This window comes from Pollicipes pollicipes, unplaced genomic scaffold, assembly GCF_011947565.3.
Source record: "Pollicipes pollicipes isolate AB1234 unplaced genomic scaffold, Ppol_2.1 Scaffold_7241;HRSCAF=8664_pilon_pilon_pilon, whole genome shotgun sequence".
NCBI classification, from domain to species: Eukaryota; Metazoa; Arthropoda; class Thecostraca; order Pollicipedomorpha; family Pollicipedidae; genus Pollicipes; species Pollicipes pollicipes.
The window spans coordinates 115362-137661 of NW_023597040.1; the positions used below are offsets into that span (position 1 = coordinate 115362).

At 61.9% G+C, this 22300-nt stretch overlaps 1 protein-coding gene across 1 annotated transcript in view; it reads right to left on the reverse strand.

The window, feature by feature from the left end:
- The window catches only part of LOC119110843 (CLIP-associating protein 2), a 45393-nt gene extending 25901 nt beyond the window's left edge, over positions 1 to 19492 (reverse strand). The window contains exons 1-2 of the mRNA XM_037234721.1: positions 18974 to 19492; positions 7267 to 7307 (exon numbers count right to left, since the gene is read on the reverse strand). Coding sequence (XP_037090616.1) covers positions 7267 to 7307; positions 18974 to 19250 — 318 coding nt within the window. The 5' untranslated portion in view covers positions 19251 to 19492. The remainder of the gene's footprint in view (positions 1 to 7266; positions 7308 to 18973) is intronic.
- Between the last annotated feature and the right edge of the window lie 2808 nt (positions 19493 to 22300).

Below are 22300 nucleotides of genomic sequence, written 5' to 3' on the forward strand. Positions count from 1 at the left end.
GTGGCTGCTGCGTGGCTGTCAAGTTTGTTGTCTATTGAAACGCGCATTGAGCGAGGAAATCGGGCTCAAGAGGTCTCTACTGGGATTGACGAGATCTGACGAACACGCCAGTTTGCCTCCAGTTCGGACGGCCGCCGCCGGCGCCCTGCAGTCTGACCACACGAGCAGCGCACATCACGCACCTGAGGAATTTAACCGCTGCCGCTTCCTGTAAACACTATTGTCACCCGGCCACAGCATGGCTCCCGACCGCGACTCGCCACTCGGGGAGAGATGCAGATCCAGGCGGCGAAACGCCGTGGCATTCCGCTTTCGCCCGGCACCTCACGCGTCAGCGACGGCGCCGCGCTAATAGCCCGCATCCGCCTGCTGGTGCCCCGCGCCGAGCGGCCGGCCTCGGCCCAAAAACTGGACAACAACACAGTCCGATTGAACGTCACCTATGCATAGCCAAGTGCGCGAACGACACAAAGGCCTAGGTCGTGGCGCACTATGAACGCCTTCAAAAGCGTCCCTCGCGCGCCGCCGAGTTCGGCCACTCGAGCGTTCACACTCGCGGCGGGTCGGGCGGCCACGCGGTGAAAAAGGCCGGGCGCCGTCTCTGAGTGAGCGGGCCGCGTGGCCGGCGTGGCACGCGGCACGCGGCTGCCTTTGTCGGCGCACAATCGCCGACCCACTCGTGCGGTGGGGCGGCCGAGGCCGGGCGGCGCGCGCGGCCGCTGTGTAGCCCCCGGCGGCCAGCGGAACGGTGGCATGGAGGCGGGCGTATCCCGCGCTGGCGGACCGGGCAGGAGCTGCGTGGAGCCCGATGATGACAGATCGTCGCGGGGGAGTCACAACCGCAGTTTCCATGTCACGAGGTCACGCCGCGAATGGAACACGACCGAAACACGCCACGCTGTGCATGTCTCTTCCTGGAGGTACGGGGCGGCAGCAACGCAGACAAGGCAGCAAACACGGAAATGGTGCCGACAATAATAACTTTCATGGGCAAGCAAGCGAACGTGATTTTCAGAAACCCAGCGTCTTGGTTTCCAACTACGGGCGAACAGAGACTATACTTTACTCGGATTTCAACCAGGTGGTACGATAACGACCGCGATCGGTGTCTCCGTATGGTCTCCACGAAATGAACGGTGCGCAAATGGAAAATGAGGAGAGAAAAATGGACCGACAGTTTTATGGCGCCTCTACTCGCCGTCTTCACCCACGTAACTTCTACGAAATCTGAAAACTCTTTCGCGAAAAAATGCCGCTAGAAACGTCATCAGCAGCGCAAATCTCTTCAAGTGATATGAACTACTATATTTGAATGTACACAAGCCTGACCTGCACGCAAACACCCAGTGCTATGGCCTATGGTCGTAAGTTATCCAGCCTGCATGCGCTTCACTTCCACTTGAACTTGATATAATCCTTCAAATGGTTTACCCCACACGCCAAACCCATGGACCTGGCCAAAGCGCTAGCAGGCGACTATGTTCTGCACGCGAGGCGATACCGCCTGTTTCTATGTTTGAGCTGTATGGTGCTGTGTCTTGTGCTTCTAGTGTGGCATCACATATGACGCCCCATGGCGGCTACATGGTGTCGCTCATAGCGCCGCAGCCACCGACACCACGCAGCGCAGAGCTCGCCGCCGACAAGGCACGTGCGCGGCGTGACGCGGGTCCGTCCTATGAGTAGATAGGCCACAGGCGAGGTGGGCGTAAAAAGTCAACAGCCGGGCGACGACGGCGCGACACGTCGATGCGATAGCACACCCACTGTTTGCAGAGACGAAAGCGTAGAGGGAGTGGGGGCGGGGGGGGGATGACCTCGGCCACATGGGTGTGCCCAGAGCGACAGCCATGCCCCCCTCCCCCCCCCCCCCCCTCCTCCCACCAACACCACCACCACCTACGCGCACAAGGGGATTCCGGCGCATGAGAGATGAAGTAGACAGTGACGCGCACGTGGCTAGAATGCAGGAGCGCGTACCGTGCCTTATCACACTACACACTCCGAACGTCAGCCGTGCGGACGCGGAGCACGCGCTTTCGTAACTCGCTCCAGTCTACGCGCATCGCCATGGAAGTCACGTGGCTTACAACGGCGTGGACCCATGCCACGAACAAACGTACTCAGGGCATCCCTCCAATGATATGGAGCCCGCTGTCTGAACGAGACCGTCAGCTTGGGGCGGCTGGCGCAGCTGTCGGCCCCCGGGTATCGCACCAATCCAAAAGGGCATATTGCTCCAAAAATGAGCATCTCAACCGTCTTTTCCGGTCTGCTTGACAGAGCGTGCTGCGGCGCAGAAAGCCCATCTCCAATCGGAGCATCGAGCGGCTCCCGTCGGCTTCAATCGAACAGGTGGCGGAGTTCTCCCACCGTCTCTCCAGCGACAGACAAGGGAATGATGGGAGTCAGGGGCACTGACCCTCCACGTCTGCGTGACAATCACACCTCTCGTGACGCATGACAGGAATAGAGTTGAAAACCGGGTTTGGTCGCGACGTCTGCCACCGTCGCCGGAGGACCGGACCAGACGGGCCAGAGGACCAGCGGCTCGCCGGCACCGTCTCCGGAGGACCGGACCAGACGGGCCAGAGGACCAGCGGCTCGCCGGCGCCGTCACCCAGCAGACTGGGTCAGGTCGACGCAGTCGGCGGCAGCCACGCTGGGCGGACACTGGCCCACCTCAAAACAACGGGCTTGGGCCGACAGTACACCACCGGTGACTGGAGGCGTTTCCCGCACCTTGGGACAGATTGGTGAGCATGAGCGGTGGTTTCTCCTCACTGGCGGCCACGCATGAAATCCTGTCAAATGGTGGCTCCATGACACGACCAGGCGCCGAAGGAAAAAGAAAGGTTTTGGGTGAAATAACAAATGAAGCGGCCTTGACAAGGTAACAAATGACAGGTGCCACATCAAATGACATGGTCCAGGCTTCTGGCGTCGAAAAGATCGATTGATATGAGTGAAAAGATGACGGGAGACTGGCGAGGAAGATGAAAGGGAAAAGGAACGAGAGGGATGCTGAAGAGAAACTGATGAAGCATCGAGAGAAAATGGACGGCTTGTGTGGACCTGAAATAAGCGGGATAGCGAAGAGACCAGGTGCCCAATAAATCAAGCGCCGGAACACGGAACATTCGCGCGTGCGTGCGTGCGTGCGTGTGTGTGTTTGCGTGTGTGTGTGTGTGTGGATGATGCTCGATCTCTACAAAGCGCCCCTGGTTTTCAAATATGCACATCTGTCGGCTATATGCCTGTTTTATTCGCGCCACAAATACCTAAAGTAACCGCTGACCGGTACACACTACACTACAGCCGTAACACGAGGTGCGGATTTTTGTGGCGTGCTGTATCAATTTAGCGTCTGATGTTTTCACAAATTATTTATCTGAGAAATATAATTGTATTTTCCCAATTTATTTAGGGCTACACCACGCTCACGTTAATCCAACTCCTGGCACACGAAATTTATAAGACAGATGATGTTCTCTCATCGACTACTCATTATCACTTTCACTCTGGTTTACCGCTAGTTTATCTGTACGAACTTGACGTGCCAGTAGTCTACTGTGACTACCCCCCCCCCCCCCCCCCCCGGGCGACCGTGACTGGACGCCGAAAAATAAGAATTCGAGGGGCACAAAACGACAGTTCATCATTAGACTTGCTCTCCTCACTTTTTCCAGCGGTCTTTTTCACATTACATGGGCACGAAAAAACTGCTTTCGTATTCCCTCCTTGTCACGTCACATACGAGAACAAGTTTACTTCAAACATCAGTCGTCCTGCATTTACGAGACTGCAGAACAAACTGAATTGCCTGTTTTTGTCGTCCATCCCCACTGCCTTGGTCCTACGCCGCGGTCGTCGGCGCGAGCTCCTCGGGTGCCACACCTGGAGCCGGCCGCCCCCGGCGAGGCCGGCTCCGGCCGACTAGGCCGCTCCAGCCGCCGCCGCCCCGTTACAAACGCCGGCGAGCGCGCGGGATGGCTCGCAGCCGGACCGTCCTACGGCGCCGTCCGGACCGTCCGGACCGTCCTACGGGAAAAACGGACGGCTCGTCGCGACGTTCCGGGAAAACACTACTGCAGCGAGCCGGCCGAACCCGGCGGCCGCGCCGACTGCTCCGGATTTTTGTGCGGCCCATGTCACTAGCTGTGGGCAATGACGCCGGCGACGGAAGCCGAGCGCACGGCGGTCCGCTGCTGGGTTGTGCAAGGCCCTGGGAAACGGTTGCGCGGCGACAAGACGGCCGCTTTTCAGAGCGTCCTCGGTCCCATCGGAAAACGTGCGCGGAGCCGGTGCGCCGGCCTGAGCCGCGCCCATGATGAGCGCACGACGGTCTGAAGGACATCTTGGACGTGACACGAACAGCGCCACACTCTCACGGAGCTCGCCTCGAACTTCGCCAACAAACGTGCTCCCGAGTACGGCTGATCTCCGCCCTGGCCCGGCGGCTCTCGCGCTGCCCACAGCGCCCCTCCAGCCGCAGTCGGCCGCCACGCCCGGCCGTCACACACCTGACGGACAAAGTGTGACGGATGGCCGGGGCGTGCGCGTCCGGCGGCGCCGCGGCCCGGCCGCGCCACCGGCGCCGACAGCCGCCGACGCTGGGGCGTGTCATCGCCCGCCACCTGACAGGCGGGGGTCAGTCCACCGCCGCCGGCTGACGGGCGCGCCCTGCCGAGGTGCCGCCGCCCAGCCAGTCAGCCAGCGGAGGAGGCTGGCAGCCGCGGTACCGTCTGGCCACGCGCGCGCCGCTGGCGGAACGCGGTGTGACGCCGTGCCCACCGTCCCGCTGATGCGGCGACGGAGCCGGTCGAGTTGGACAACGGCTCCAGCCAGCCGCCGACAGCGGACCGGCGCGGAGCACGGCGGGAGTAAATCCGGAGTCAACCAAGACGGCTGTCAGTCATGTCAGTCCCGTGATTCCATGTTCAGTCCGAGTCACCCGAGTAACACTGGGGGGTTATCAGTCAGATCAGTCCACCCGCAGGCCATCTGGAGTCAGCCCGGAGGCCGGCAACTGGAGGCAGAACGCCGCGCCGCCGGAGTCGTCCTCGACCTTGCCGGGAGCCCGCTCGGGCCGGCCCGGCGCGGCCGCCCCGGACCTGACGAATCGATACGGCACAAAGCCGCGCCGAGCGCCGCTTCAAGCGGCCCGATCGGCCCGCTTCCGGGCCGCGCCATTAGCCTGTGCGGCGAGCTGCCGCCGCCGCCGGAAGCCGCCGCCGCTGGCAGCTCGCGCCGGCCGGCCGGGGCCAGCTCGCCGCCGTCCCCCGAGGCGGCGAGGCGTCGCCTGCCGCGAGTTCACATGGCGCGGGCGGTGCCGCGTTCGCTGCGCCAACACACGGCGTGCCATCAGGCAATCGACACCAGTGCCGCCGCCGCCACCGCCAAATCGGCCCGCAAGGACGGCGCAAACGCCCGCGAGCCGGGCCGGTCGGCCGCAACGCGGCGAGCCATCCACGCTCGGCCGTTTACTGTAACAGCGTACCTGTCGATCATTAGTGGGGGAAACAAAGCAGAACGCGGCCCACATATTGCGCAGCATACCCAGCCACGTCGGGCGCGCGGGCGGCCACCCGGCGTTCCGAGCACCACCAGCCGCCGTTCGTCTGCTGTCTCCACGGAGACGCCACGGTCGGCATCAGCGCCCATGCTTCGCTTGGTGAAAAGGGTAAAGGCGTGACGTGCTGGCCGGGTCTGCTGTGTTGCCTATTTGGGATGATTGCTGCGTGAAGAGGCGCCTGGGGTACATGTTCGTGCACGGACAGCCGTCACGAACCGCAATCGCGATGCAATCACACCTGATGGCCGTCCGTGGCAAGCGGCAGGGTCGTGAGCACTGGCTGTGGTCTGGTTTGGTTGGGAATGCGGTTTCAACGTTAGAAATGCGCGGTATCACACACTGTTGACAATTCTCACGAACGCTACGTAGCGCTTTTGTGGTCGGGCCGAGCACTTTCCCTTCCGACAGGCGTCAATAAATTTACGGTTATGCATCCAGCATTGCCCAACACGGAAAAGGCCATGTCGGATCCGGCAGCGAACGCAGTCTATTATCTAAATGGCTCCATTCAGCCTGTCTCCGATCGAAAACCCGGCTGAATGCGGCGCTCTCGGGCCCCGAGCCGATTAATCTTCGCCTTTCTCAACAGCCGCGGGCCCGGGGCCGGGCAGCGAGCGGCCGTCATTCCCGTCCAGGGGTCAGTCGGGTCAGATACGGCCAGCGGATCGGTCCGACCGGCTGAATGGAGATATCGTTTCGGGTGCCCGCGCCGACAGGTCAAGTACGAAATCACAGCATCAGCACCATATGTTTGAAATCGATGCAGGCGTTCCATCACGTTCGCACGCGAGCCATTTACTCCGAATTCACATGAAGTGTTGTGCCATTAAAGCCTGGCGCGTGAAGAGTTTCCGATCAGGGGGAGCGGTGTCCGGGTGGCAATCCAACAGCAAAAGTGTTCCCTGGCTCCCGCATCACAACACGAACGCTGCCCACAGTATCACGAGGCGGTGGAATGTGAAGTCCTTGCACAGCGACTAACAGAGATCAAGTCAGTTCCCTCGCTGCCGGGTAGCCACACGCAAAGTCAGATCGCCACCCGCAGTCCAACATCACGGGAGACGCCTACCGGTCACGACGACACCTACAGCCGGCACCGGCCGTCCCAGGCCGGCCGGCGCCTGCGCTGCCGGCCGGGCGGCACGGACCGCGCGGCCCTCAGCGCCGACAATCGGGCCCGGCCGGCGCCGGTCACGAGCTGAGATCACATCGGCGCGGACGTCACGCAGGGTCACCGTCGGGGCAGAACGCCGCCGCACCAGTCGGCAAACCGGCACACGGAGTGTACACAAGACTGTCAAGGTCAGGCGGTCGCCCCATTCTTTGGTGAATGTACACAGGCCGCTTATTATTCCACACCGTGCTCAGAACCGCCGTGTACTGTTGGTCGCGCGTGCAAGAAATGTCTATGGAAAGACTTGTATGTGACATTCTTTACTCGCGCATGCAGCGCGGCTCAGCTGCTGTGCAACTAAAATGCGCCATTCAGATCACTTACAATCGAAAAGCTGTTCGTAACCATTTCATGTATCGAACCTTGCAGTCCTGACACACTCATCACACCGTGGTAAAACGCATGCACACTGGTGGCAGGATGAAAAACGTTCCGTGCCTTCACAACGAAGACAACACTTCCGAAAAAGGGAAGGCCCGTTTGGCTGGAAGTCTGAATGTTCTCGACAGCAACTTACCACAGCCTCGTCCACTTCATCGTTGGCGTCTCTCCGAGCACCTGCGGACACAGAGGATGCGTGTCATATGACGTCATACTAACAGCGCACGAGTGACACTCCCAATGGCGGTCACTCAGCTTGCTGGTTAACCCGTTTTAAAAATTGGTTTGAAGACGGCAGTTGATAAATTAGATATGTCGCACCACCTCACATGCCTTCAAAACATCACACAAGGCATCCTATGGACTAAAATCGAGATGCTCCAACATTTACCACCAACATAACCAGGGAAACGAACTGATACACAGGCTAGTGTACTGTCCGCCAGGAATATTGCAGTAGACGGTAGCAAAGCTGGCACAATGACCTTCAAAGGTACCCAGCACAGGAGGAGCCATGCAACCACCGGCTGCGTCTAACGTGACAGCACAATGACCGGGCTTCCAAGACTATGACTGTCTCCGATTCCGAGATCACGCCACCACGGCCTCGCCGTCTGACCCGACACGGAAGGCTGGCGCGCCAGAGTTCGCCGAAAGTAACGCCTCGGACAATCCCTAGTCTGCATAGCCGACGTCCGGCGGCAGGCGGTCGAGACACGACCTGGCCTGACCGGGCCGGCCGGCTCCGCAAACCACCGGGCCGCAATCATCAGCGGGACGGCATGAGCGTCACCGCGCGTCCCGTCCCACCGCGCTGGGCCCCACAGACGGATGAGCGGCGCTGGGCGCGCCGACTGGGTGCGGGGTGGAGAGGCGGTGCTGGGCGTGCCAGCTGGATGCGGGGTGGAGAGGCGGTGCTGGGCGCGCCGACTGGACACGGGGTGGAGAGGCGGTGCTGGGCGCGCCGATGGTGGTGGTGGTGATTTGGTTTTTAAGGGCGCGTCGGCATCAGGGCCATTTTGCGCCCACTCGATGACGGTTATCTACCTCTGCGACGACGCGATAAGTATGTTGTCAACTAATAACAGGTAGTATCACTGGCGCACTTACACTGAGGGGTGAGTGAAAAAGACGTCAAAGTCAATGTGTGCTAAAAATGCGAGTATATCTCCGAGATCACCACATGGGTCTCGACCGAGTAACCGATGAAGGGGCGCTGGAGGAAAAAATCGTCGCCTCTCCGTCTCAAGGCGCCGGCATGAGACGAGCACATGTTCAACAGACAACCGGTCCCCGCATCTATCACACCGTGGCACATCCCTACGCGTCAAGTAAAACGAGTGTGTTGCATATGTATGACCCAACCGAAGCCTACAAAGGGCGACTTCCTGGAAGCGGCTTCGGCGATGGGAGGATTCCCAATCACCCAGTTGGGGCTTGATTTCCCTGAAAGCGTTAACATGTTGGTCGAACATGTGCTGCAGGGCGCGCCGACTGGGCACGGGGTGGAGAGGCGGTGCTGGGCGCGCCGGCTGGATGCGGGGTAGAGAAGCGGTGCTGAGCGCGCCGACTGGGCACGGGGTGGAGAGGCGGTGCTGGGCGCGCCGGCTGGATGCGGGGTAGAGAAGCGGTGCTGAGCGCGCCGACTGGACACGGGTGGAGGCGGCGCGGGCGGGCCAGGCGGCGCCTCCTGGGAGCCGGAGGTGCCGCCCGCCGGCTGCCACCCGTCAAGCGCGGCCGGACCGCGCCGCCGAAGGCCGAAGCCCGCTCCTCCGAGCCAGCCCAGCGTCTGGTGGGCGGATGCCCGTCACGGTGCCCTATCGCCAGCGGCGGCAGACGGACGCCCTCGGTTCGGGGATCGCTGTCAGTATCTCGGATCAACAGCCATCACCACGTGTGCCACCCCGTGCGCATGCGCAGTTGGACGCGAGTGCAGAAAACGCATCACGCTTGCCCACGATGACGGTTATGCATCCCGGTGCCTCGGCAACACGGTCAAAACCGCCGGCATGGTAGCATAGCAGCAGTCAAAGCCACCGCGTCTCTGAAACACCCACCTAGCCAGCAATCGCCCTTACCCCGAGGAGGCCTGTGGCGCTCCCCTCAAACGTGCGTACACCCAGCCCTACGGCGCTGCCCGAGCACCGGCGGTGCAGCGCCCAAGCACCGGCAGATATCACCGTCCAGCGCTCGTGTCGACGCGGTCCAACGGACCAAACCACTCCGAGCCATGGATGACTGACACCCACTGCGGCGACTCGCTGACACCCACTGCGGCGAATTTACGGCTTGCCGACCGCCGCATCTCTGCCTCAGTTCGGGAGCACAGTGACGACTGGAGCTGGGATGGTTCTGGCCACGGACGGTAACGAGGAACTCGACACGTAACAACGCCCGATACGGCGCTGACCTTTCGAGACAGACAGAAGAGGCATGCCGAGTCTAATGGCTTTCTCGTGCTCACCACCCGACATCAGCAGTAACGCATGCGCTCGATTTGTCCCCTCTGAAGACGCTCCTGCTCGCTCCGCGACCTGGCCACGGCTCATCATCCTTTTGCGGAAACTCTCAGCAGCAAATCTCCGTCACGATCCCGCGAGTGGCCAATCAACGCCTACACCAACGGCTCGATGCCAGCTGTGATCAGGCCGACATCGCTCACACGCTCACGTGACGAAATGGAGGCGGTGCCGTCGACCGCGGCCCGTCACCGAGTCAGGCGCGCTGCCGAGCGTCAGCCGTCACAGTCGCACGGCACGACCACAGGTAATGCCGTGGAATTTCCCAGTCCGTCAAGTGTGGCAACACGGTGGGGGAGCGGGCGCCCAGGTTGGCTGCCCACTGAGCGACGTCGGCAGCGTCAGAAGGAGCGGAACCCACAGCGCGACGTCTGCAGCGTCAGTAGAAGTGGCGGCCATAGAGGGACGTCGGCAGCATCAGCAGGAGCGGGAGCCACAGAGACGTTGGCAGCGTCAGCAGGAGCGGGGCCGCAGAGACGTTGGCAGCGTCAGCAGGAGCGGGGGCCACAGACATCGGCAGCATCACCAGGAGCGGGACCCACAGAGGGAAGTCGGCAGCGTCAAGAGAAGCGGAACCCACAGAGAGACGTCGGCTGGGATACGCACGCCTGCGGTAGTGTTCCGTGCACACCAAGGAGTTTAGTGGAGTTTAGGCGGACGCATCTCGTCAGAATTAAAGCCGGATCATGCTGTTTACTCCGAACTCTACCACAGCACACCCTCTGCTCCCGATACCCTCAAATCGTGCGTTAGGTCTGCACCCGCCGCCTCCTAGATCACAGGGGATGCAGATATGAAAGCAAACGTAGCCTCGAGGAACCAACACCTTCGGCCGATGCGTCTAACACGCTCTGCCCGCTTCCGGTCACCACTCCCTCCTGCAGTGCCGCCGCTAGGCCGGCCTGACCACACCCTGCCGGCTTCCCGGGCCAGGTCACGGGCGCCGCCCCGCCCGGCCCCGCCTGCCGTCGGCGGCACGCGCTAAACACAGAGCGGCACCGGCGGACAAAGAGCCGCCGTCGCGGGGACAGGGCTAGCGGGCCTCACCGCGGCCGGGCGGAGCCGATCGAGCGCGACGTGTTCCTGCCGCGCTCTGCATCACAACCGGGCGGGCCGGACCGGGGCGCCGCCGCACTCCACACAGAGCTCTACATCACAACCGACCGGGCCGGGGCGGGCCAGGCCGGGGCGCCGCCGCACTCCACACACAGCTCTGCATCACAACCGAGCGGGCCGGGCCGGGGCACCGCCGCACTCCACCCAGCGCTCTACATCACAGCCCACCGGGCCGGGCCGGGGCACCGTTGCTCTTCACACCCGGGAGAGTGGGGCGCCACGTGCGTACGACGGTGCCAGATTGCGCTGTTCCGTTGTGAAGCCGTCGGGGGAGGGGAGGCTAGAGGGCTGCAGAGTCGAACCATGATAAAGGTGAAGCGCTTGTACATGTAGGAAGATTGAGGGTGGAAACACGTCGACAAACCTAACGTTGCGAAATAATCTACTAAGAGCAACTTCGATGCATTCAAACTTGCCACTTGAGAGAGTGGCATTGTGTTGTGAAATTACGTGCCCAACACGCACGAGGCCAGCACAGGCGGCTGACAGCGTTCGGATGGGCTGGACGGTACGTGCCCACACATGACAAACGCACGTACGCGACAGAGTGTGGCAGAGATACCGTCGCCTCAGCGAGCCGTTCATATGGTCGTCCGATGTTCACTCGCGTCACACTGGGAACTCGAGAACAAAATGTCGGCTTTGCATTAAATATTCGGACGGGCACGACAGCGCGGTCTCCAAAGCTGCCGAAACGCAGTTAACCATCTGCCGAAATCCAGCGAATGCTGATATAAATCAAAACCAACACAATCGATGGACTTGCCCCAACAGACGCGCTGCCTGACACAACAGCCCACATTCACAAATATTTGTGAATATCCAACGCGAATGAACAGCGCACCCCGGAGAGGAATGGGTCTTGACCCACCTCTCCGGGTCCAATCCCACTGTGTGCTGTTCCGGAGGCGGTGGCCCTCGAGCGCTGACCAAATATGCTTGTCAGTCACCTGTCACCGCGTCCGGAACACCCCGGATCCGACGGGGCCGACGCTGGGCGCCCAGCAGGGGCCTAGATTAGCTGAATGAGATGGGAGTGGGGGCTGAGCAGTGAAAAATGACGCAACCTGTCCCAAAACACGCCAACGGACGGTGTTTTCTCCGAAGTTGGTTCCCTTCCTCCTCGAAGATGTGGGGGGAGGGTGGCTGAATTCTGCATTGGGAGGGGGGGGGGGGGGGGTGGAGCCCACCCTGCTTAATAGGAAATTACAGCCCTGGCGATCATTCTCCAATCCCACACCGGAAGTGGATCGTCGATTGGCACCATCCGTGGGCCACTGGCGCCCCTGCCACTGCCCACGCACTGCGGCCACGCATAACCCGCTGCTATTTTGCCAGCGACACCCGTCGGTCCGTCGGGCTTCATGTGACACACAGCGCTGATGTGACCTGTCACGGCAGCGCCAGCCGGCCTCGCTCGCAGAGGCTCGCCGTCCGCCGCCGGCGCCACGTAACGGGCGTCCACCCACGTCGCCGCCGCCCCTCCCGGCCGCGTCTCCGTCCGCCGCCGCGGCGGGCGGTGACGCGGCGAGGGAGGAGGGCTGGAGCGGGCAGACAGCGCGCCCCGCCGGGCCCGCGGCGGGGGCCGGTGGGCGGGGCTCGGACGCACCAGTGGGCGGCGGGCTCCGGCGGCGCTAACGAGATGGGCCACTGCGTCCCCGCGGAGCCGGAGCCGGTCGGTCCGTAGTACCGCCACGGAGATGGGCCACTGCGTCCCCGCGGAGCCGGAGCCGGTCGGTCCGCAGCACCGCCACGGAGATGGGCCACTGCGTCCCCGCGGAGCCGGAGCCGGTCGGCCCGCAGTACCGCCACGGAGATAGACCGATGGCTCTGACAGGGCGATTGGTCGTCGACAACTGCGCGCGGGATGCGCGTCGCACCGCGCAGCCGTCCGCGGCCGCGCTCCAACGCGGCAAGCGCGGCGAACGCAGCGCAGCTCGGACGCGGCCCGGCCAACGGAGCGCTCGGCAGCGGCGGAGCGCGCGCGCTGAAACGTCGCCGACAAACAAGGCCATCGATTTCGACGCCGCCGGGTTTGCAGACGGCAGAAAAACACCTGGCGCCGGCCGGCGCCGGGATGAGCCGGCGGCTCCAGCGGCGGTCGATCAGCTGTTCTGGTCCGGAGACAGCGGGGCGGGGAGCCTCAGACGTGTCCACGCGCCGCACGGGGGCGACGGAGCCGACATTTGCGAGACGCGCGGCACGCTGCCACCGACGCGGGGCGTGACATTTGACGACCCTGGCAGAAACAGACCGGCAAATGACTGGCTCGTTTGCCAGAGCGGTGGACAGCTGGCCCGGTAGAAGCGACCCCTTCTGGGTGGTTGCCACTGTCGGGCCATAACCAGCGAGTGCCTGCGATCCTTTCGAAACATTTGGCGAGGGCGTGACGTGTAATGAACGATTCTGGAGGATGCAACTGCACTAACGTTAGCGGCTTTGCGCATGTTTAGATAAAAACAGTCATGGAGTTTCGAATCTCTATCCGTGATATCCTTGCCCCTTCCCATTTTTGTCTCTGCCCTTTCAATGCAGGCCCATGTGATCAACATATCACCATAAACAATTCAAACTGCACAAATATCTCCACTGGTCTTCGAGCCCCTCTGAATTTTGCAGCCCCGCTTATGAAATATGCGGAGCTGTAATATATATATATATATATATATATATATATATATATATATATATATATATATATACTAAACGGTTACTATGCAGCGCGGCCAATGCCGGGGCTGAATCCCCAGCCCATAAAATATGCCCTATTTTTGACGAGCTCAGTGAGAAAGCATGACCGAGATGGTCGAAATATATCGTAATGAATCTCTGAGAGAGAGAGCTAGACAATGGCGGATTAGGAAACTGAGTCACCGCAGCGTAAAGAAAAAGATACGCGGACTGATGGATGGGCATTGTCAAGGGCTCCTTCAATTAAGGAACATTCCAACAATTTGCATCCTCTCCGTTGACTTACGCCGAAGTAACAATATAAAGGTTAAGAACATCACATACCGCAAGGCTTGTCAGGTAACCGATTTTAAGTGTGCTCGCAGTGACTCGGACGACCGATTCTCTACGGTCGACGTCGTTCATGGCGTCATATCTCCATAAATTCTGCGCCTTTCGGTGTTCGTAGAGACCCGGACGACAACGACTCAACGCGACGTCACGTGGAATATTTGCCCGTTGTGCAGAATATTTTTAAGGATACCTGAACATAGGTAGACAGACATGGCGCGGCTGGTTCATATAAAAACAAGACAATATGCGCGCCCAGGACCGACGGGTGAAGAAAAGGTGTGTTAGGCGTTACAAACAGGACAATTTGCGGCTTCCGGTGTTAGTAGTAAGCGAAGTACGTACGAATGTAAATACTCATGCCTCGCATGCGCAGTTATTGTCGCGAAAGCTACGAAGATGTAAAAAGAAACGAGTCGCGCTCCGTACACGTCTGGCGAAAAGTATAGGTGACGTCACCAAGCATACCACATCCTTGGTGCGTTGCGAATACACCCTTTGTCTTTTTTACTCTTTTCGTTGAGCTAACGCGCTGCACTTCCACCCTATTTCCCAGCCGACGCCAGACATGCCTTCGCCGATCTCGACGCCGTCCCTGGCGGCACGTCAGATCTCCAGCCGTTCCCCCGTTTACGAGCGCACGCGCCATAAACCCCCCAGGTTCATCGTGTCCAGATGCACGCGTTAAGAATGTGGGCCACGTCGATACCATCTCTAATTCACAGCCAATAAACGCGGCACGGCGCGAGACGACGGGCGGCCGGTCCCCTTATGTGCAGCACCGTGGCGAAATTCGCCCAGCCGCGCCCGAGAGCCGGGCGAAACTGCGCCAGCCGACGCTATCATGGGACAGTACACAGATGGCCGGTATCATGAGACCTCCGAGCGAACTATTTGCCGAGATAAGCCGGAGCAGCACGTGCAGCTATCCGAAACGTCTCCACTCATGAAGCGCTTGCAGGCTACAGACGCAACGGGCCAAGGGGCCCATCAGGCTTCACCTGCACATGTTCTTCAAGTTAGCTCATCGGTGCAAGCCCGCCTCTCCACCTCGACTGGCATGGCGCTCTCTTCCGAAACTCCCGACGGGCTCCGTCGTGCTGATGATGGATTGCCGATTCCCACTTCGGATCATCACGCGTCCATCGATCAGCGTTAGTCGGACAATCCTCCAGAGGCGCTTACCGTGTTCCAATCCAGCAGACCACTCCTTCCGCACGCTAAAATCCCGCCAAAATTTGACAGAAGACATCCGACTCGCGGCCTCCGAGCCGGGCGCCCCGCACATTGGACAAACATTGTTCTATGGAGATGAGGCGAGCTCGGATTCCGAACCGCCGCTCGCCGTCGGAGAAAAGATGATGGATTTGATTGTATTGGACGTTAACTAACCTACATTATCGGTCCGGCTGTCGGGCCGGTGCTGATACCAGGACCGGCCTGAATTGCCGATGGTCCGACCCGGCGATGACGCCGGTGTGCGCCGGCGTGGCACACGCACGGGCTGGCCACCGGAGTTTCTCTTCACGAGGCATCCAGTAAAATGATGCCACGTTGTGAAATGACCGCCGGCACAGGAGAGGATCAGAGGCTGGGCACGAAAGGTCCATTCTACTCCATTTCAGTGATCTAGAGGGCTAATGCTGTCATACATAGATTGCAAATTCGGTGTACTATGCGTAAAGATGGGAACCGTGCACACGGGTTCGTTAAGTAACGACACGATATCTTAAAATTATCAGAGAGCAATGCTGCGACATTTCCGGGGAAACTTAACCCGGAAAAGGCTCTCATGTTCGTAACATATATCTGAAACAGTTAGCTAATGACAGAGCTGCGCAGAATCACAAATGACGGGCAAACAAGGCCTGACACCGATACGAACGACGGGGCCGGAAGACAGCACCATATGGTGGCTATTTGATCGAGTTCCGAGCTGGTGCGACAAACGCCACGCGACGGTCGGCCTGGCAAGGTACAGTCGGGCAAGCTGATTCACCAGTACTTACACTGGTTTAATGAAACACACACAGCGAAAACAGAACAGTACGGCTCCGCGACTCAAAACAAAGACCCTGTGCGCATAGCAAAGCTCCACCTTTCCAAAGAAAGCATGGTAAAGCGCGCCCTCCATTTGTAAGCGGTCCTAACGTCGCCCCCCCCCCCCCCCACCCACCCACCTCGCCTCACCTCACCTCAACTCACCTCACCTCACCTCACCTCACCTCACCTCACCTCACCTCACCTCACCTCACCTCACCTCGCCTCGCCCAACCTCACCTAGCACCCGTCATCCCGCCGCGGGGTTTGAACACACGAACCGGAGGAGATCACCAGCCACGCCAGGTGGCGTGTCGACCACCCGTCGGACGGCGACGACGGCCTGACCTGCCCCAGACCACTGCGGCTCGATACGGCATCACGGATCAGCGGAGGACGTCACGGCAAGCCCCGCCGGCAGCCGCCCCGCCCCGCCCCGTCCGGCTAACGTTTCTTGTACAAGATACAGTTAGGAGACGTCCGCCATCCGACCAAATGACGCAACCACTGATTTGTCTCGGAACGCCATTATCGATTGTGTTCTCTCAGATGCGTCGTCTCTACTATTCTATACCGATCCCTTTCCCAAAATTCAATTCAGAGCAATTTTCGCGCCCCGTTTTCCCGCCTCTCTTCTCACACGTCGCTGGTCGTAGGCTTGAGTGACCTTCAGCACTGCCGGAGGGCGCCAGACGAAGGCGGTAGTCGTCCATCCGTCGCCCCGCTCGGGCGTCCGGTGACACCGCACCGGTGCGGCCGCCGACCGCCGGGTCCAAAGTCTCTGGGCCAGAGCCTCAGTGTCCCGCGGACATAAACAGTTCTCGGCACGACCGTCCCGACCAGGGGAGCAGCGGTACGAGCTGACCATGTCACGAGCCCAGGACGGGGGTAGATAGGACGCAACACGTGACGGCCATGGGAGTGGCCGGCTGCCGCCCGTCAGCGCGTGCCGCGCCGGCGGCAGGGAGGCCGACAGCCGGTCACGGCTCGGCTCTGGTCAGGCCCGGCCGGCGACCGGACGTGACCCGCCGCCGGCGCCGGGCGTGGACGGCACCGGCGCCGACTCCGAAGACGTCAGCGGCGACGTGCTCCGCTCCCGTCTGCACGTGCCGTGGTCCACCCCGCCGCGCGGGCTCGGCACGCAGCGAACGGTGTCACGCAGCACTCCGAAGAAACCGCATGCGTCTGACTGGGGACGAGCGATGCCCAGACCGTGCCGCACGCAGGTCACAAACGGGGCCCGTCAAAATCCAGGCCGCCGATGGCTTTCTCTCCGGTCACGGGATGACGACGACACACGGGAGGCAGTGTGGCGGACCATCGCACGCAATGTCACCCACCCACGTCTGCACGACCTCGATAATGTCCCCACGTGCTGTCGTTGAACAAGCGGCTGCCCTTTACCCTTCAGCTCCAAACCAACGTCAGCCCTCGCCATAATCGGGGCTAGGCCACGCAGCAGGAGAGCTCAGGGCAGGCAATCGCGTCAAATGCCCGCATTACGTCACTGGTACACAAGCGGCCTTACTGTCAGCAAGCCGGCTGCGGTGTGTCAAGCCTCAAAGCTGACGACAAGCGCCTGTCACCACCACGACGTGAGCTCACTGTTTTCACGCCGCCGGTCCACTAATCTCCTGCCCAGTGCTGACGCGCCACCGGCCAGGTGCTGGTCCGCGCCCGTCGTCTGACCTCTCCGCGTGACGTCACCGGCACCGGAGACGCCCTCTGGCCGCTGAGTCAGTTGTGTCGGCGAGCTCTGGCGCTGATCAGCACAGCGACGCCCCCGGAGATCGGCTGACTCCGTCCCCTCCCCTCACTACGGCGGCTGGGCGCGGCTCCAGAGGTCACCCAGTCCAGCGAAAGCACCGGTCGACCAGGCAGCCGGTAGCGTTCGGTGCAGTTCGTCGCTACTCAGAGTTAGAGTGATGGCGGTCCTGCATGAGCCGCGGCGCTGATCACGGTCAGTGCTGCCCGACAGTTCACTTCTGACAGTCCCCAACAGTCCCAGGCAGCCCCAAACAGCCCAAGACAGTCCCGGTCAGTCTCAGACCGTCTCAGATAGTCCCAGGCAGTCCCAAATAGTCCCAGACACCCCCAGACAGCCCCGGACGGTCTCAGACTGTCTCATATAGCCCCCGACAGCCCCAGACAGTCCCAAGACAGCACCCAGACAGTCACCCAGACAGTCCCAGACAGTCCCAGACAGCGCCAGACAGCGTCGGACGCCATCGTCATGCGTCAGCGGCGGCCCCGCCTGGTCGTCCTCGGAGCGACCCCGCCGAACGGCCGGCCGGGGAGGGACGGGACTGGACTCGACACGGGACGGGACGGCGGCGGCACCTCCGGTCACAGCGCGGCGCGGAGCGGGCCGGCCGGAGAGGGACGGGACTGGACTCGACACGAAACGGGACAGCGGTGGCACCTCCGACCACAGCGCGGCGCGGAGCGGCCGGCTGGGGAGGGACGGGACTGGACTCGACACGGGACGGGACGGCGGCGGCACCTCCGGCCACAGCGCGACAGGTGCCCGTCACCACCAGAACTGGCCCAGGGAATACATGGCATAGAGGCGCAGACGCAGAGAGCAAGCAAACGGCCGGCCGGCAGGTTCGCTACACCACTGCATAGCTGTGGACTGTCGGACATCTGGTGCAAGATGTGTTGGAAAAATAAACGGCTTTCGTAGCGGCCATGGCCCACCACCCCGCCATAGTCATTATGACAGGACGACCGAAGTCAGACGCTGCTGGAACACCACTGCCATTGCTAGCTCCGACAAGTGATCTCAACGACCGACGTCGATGACTGTCTGCACACTGGGGCAAGTTGAGGACGTCCAAATTACGCCGAAGCATCAAGTTGGGATGGGTGACGGGCAGGTCAGATCGACATCACTGTTCAAGTCGCATCCGTTAAGCCCAAGCCTGATGCGGATGGCAACAATCCGAGTATGTTCAGTGACGTCAGATCAGGCCGTCTGTCCTGTCAGCCGGACCAGACCAGACCGGATCAGACCAGACAAGATCAGACCATATCAGAGGAGAACAGAACGGAACAGAACAGAACAGAACAGAACAGAACAGAACAGAACAGACCAGCCTAGCCCAGCCAGGACGGCACCGGATCAGGTCACACCGGGTCACTCACATCTGGTGTGGCGCGGCGCAGCTGTCTCGCCCCCACCCTTCCCAGGGGTGTTGAGCAGACGGTCGAAGATGAGGATCCACTCCTGGTCGTCATCCCAGAGCATGCTCGGGCCGCGGTGGTCGCGCGCCTCTCGACTCAGCCGGCGGCTGGCCGAGGCGGCCTTCCCCGGCCGCCCGTCGGCCGACTCCGACTCGGAGCCGGACTCCGGCTCGGGCGCCTCGTCCATCACGACACCCTCGTCGCCGTTCGACGCGTCGAAGTCGGGCTCGCGCGGCATCGCGGCCGGCCCCGGCGGCGGCCACCACACCTCGCCGTCCGGCCCGGAGATCGATCGGCCGTGTCGCCGCGGCGGCCGGTGCCCGGTGCAGGGCCGGGGTCACACTCCCGCTCCCGCAGCCGGGTCGTGCCACACCGACCACACGCCCTGTCGCAGTGGGCCAGCGAGCGGCGGCGGCGCGGCCGGACGTGCGCAGCTGTCGCGAGGCGTTCACCTCGCCGCCAGAAAGACAGCCGACGCCACCCTAAACGGCGTCCGTGCCCCGGCTGACCTGCGTGCGGCGCGCACAGTCCCCGCACCCGCGCGCGCGCGGCCGGCGACGCACAGTGGCCCCGCAGCGGCGTCCGGCGGCGTCGGTGCGGCTCCAGGCCCGGGCCGGGGTATCGATCGTGTCACGCCACCGCCGCCGCGCCGCCGCCCTCCACTGCTGACGGCCGAGCGCCGACTGATCTCCCGAGCAGGAGGCCGGCCGGCCGGCCGGCCGGCCGGCCGCGCCGACGCCGTCGCCGGTCACGTGGTGTAAACACGGCGGCCGGCGGCGGCGGCGGCGGCGGCGGCGGCGGAGCGCCGAGGGTCGTTGGAGTGCCACCGGTTGCCAGCAGTGATACGGCGGTGAGTCCACATGGCAGGCTCGGCCGACCGATGGCCCTGCTGACCTTCGCTTCCCGCAGTAGAGTGTCGCGTAACGCGCACGCGTGCCTAATGGTTCCGGCGGCGGCCGCCCCAGTTCCGTTTGGCGTGGCGCGGCGCTCGATTCACTTTTCCCGCCACGCCACGCCCCGTGTGCAATAGTACAACCGGATCAGGGGCGTGCGGCGGCACGACCGCCCGCGGCGAGCTAACGCTGCTGCGAGGGGAACTGTCTTACTGACATGGAGCTTCGTTGGAGTAAGGGAGGATGGGGATTTCCCATCCTAGCCCCGGTGAAAACAGGGCCATGGAATGATTGGAATATACACATATGCACATATGTATATATACATGTATATGTGTGTGTGTGCGCGCGTTGATATATATATATATATATATATATATATATATATATATATATATAATATATATATATATAACATATTGGCATATTGATATGGATGTTCGGATATTCATCCTTTCAGCGGCTCGCCGCTTCAGACACAGATAGAGGAAAACCAGGCAAATCGCCTCGACTATTTAGGAAGTTCGAGGACACCGAGCTCAGAAGCTGTGAGCGCATCATCACGGAAGGCAAGCTCTCTCCACCCAGAGGACTGCGGCACGGGCTCCGTAACAAAGGGATGGTTCTAAGCCCGACCGTGCCGCCACACCGCCCTTCCAAAGCCAGTCGGGCCGCTCGCAGCAGCGGCCTGCGCGGTGTTGTTCAGCCGGTCGTGGGCAGCCGCCGGCAGGCGGAGATTACAGTAGTGCCCGCCTTCGAGCCACGCAGACGGGTGGTGCTCGCAGCGGACCTACACTCACGCAACCTCCCTCTGCAGGCGGCGCCGGCCGGAATGTAAGGAACTACTGCAAACGATACACGTCACCCGCCAAGTTACATTCAACGTGGAGGTCGCGGCACGCGTCCGATCCGCGCCCCTACACGAGCCGCTAGACCCCGGTGACGCAGACCCCGCCCGAAGCTGAAGCTTCCCATCCCCCACCCCCGTCTCCACCGACGGAACGTGGTGGCAAATGAGATGGCCACATACACAGCCTCAAGGCGGACGTCACGACACCCGCCTGCACAATGGATACTTTGCAATAGCATGGGCCGCTGGGCGCGGCCAGGAACTAAGCAATGGTGGCAGTAAATATCACGTGCCAGCAGCTCGCTGCCTTGAAACAGCACACCATCAGAGCCCACTCCACTATGGCTGGCGAGACATTAGTGTTATCACGGGACCCCAAGCATGTGAAAACGTCATGAGCAATCACATCAAACGGACGAGCCACGACATGTCGGACGTGCCGCAGGACCCTAAACATTCAGCATCCCGTCTCGGAGAGCGTGTGCCCAATGCGGAAACACCGGGCACATTCCGGCGCTCCCCGGCTTTCTCAGGCGGCGCGAGGCCGCCGCGCCGGTCAGCCGGCCGCCAGGGCCACGCCCACCGCGACCTCCCGAGCCGAGTGTGTCTGTGGCTCGCCGGCCGTCTGCGATTGCACCCACGGCCTGACTGTGCCCGGACCAGGCGGCGGAGTCCTCCGAGACGGCCTGACCGCGACCGGACATGACCTGACTCGGCTGGAGCGGAGTGCGGCACGAATCCGGCCCGAGCTGAGCGGAGTGCGGCACCAGCCCGGCTCGGCTGGAGCGAAGTGTCGCACCAGCCATGCTCAGCCGCAGCTGAAAGCGGCACCAGCCCGGCTCGGCTGGAGCTGAGTGCTACACCAGCCATGCTCAGCCGTAGCTGAGTGCGGCACCATCCCGGCTCGGCTGGAGCGAAGTGTCGCAACAGCCCGGCTCGGCCGTAGCGGAGTACGGCACCAGCCCAACTCGGCTGGAGCTGAGTGCTGCACCAGCCATGCTCAGCCGTAGCTGAGTGCGGCACCAGCCCGGCTCGGCTGGAGCGAAGTGTCGCACCAGCCCGGCTCGGCCGTAGCGGAGTACGGCACCAGCCCAACTCGGCTGGAGCTGAATGCTGCATCAGCCATGCTCAGTCGTAGCTGAGTGCGGCACCAGCCCGGCTCGGCTGGAGCGAAGTGTTGCACCAGCCCGGCTCGACCGTAGCGGAGTACAGCACCAGCCCAACTCGGCTGAAGCTGAGTGTTGCACCAGCTCGGCTCCGCCGTAGCAGAGTACGGCACCAGCCCGGCTCGGCCGTAGCGGAGTACGGCACCAGCCCGGCTTCGCTGCAGCGGGGTGTTGCAACAGCCCAGCTCGGCCGTAGCGGAGTACGGGACCAGCCCGGCTCCGCTGGAGCGGAGTACGGCACCAATCATGCTTGGGCGGAGCAGAGTGCGGCACCAGCCCGGCTCGGGCATGACGGGCCGGAGTGCGGCACCAGCCCAGCTCGGCCCTGACGGGCCAGAGTGCAGCACCAGGCCGGCTCGGGCCTGACGGGCCGGAGTGC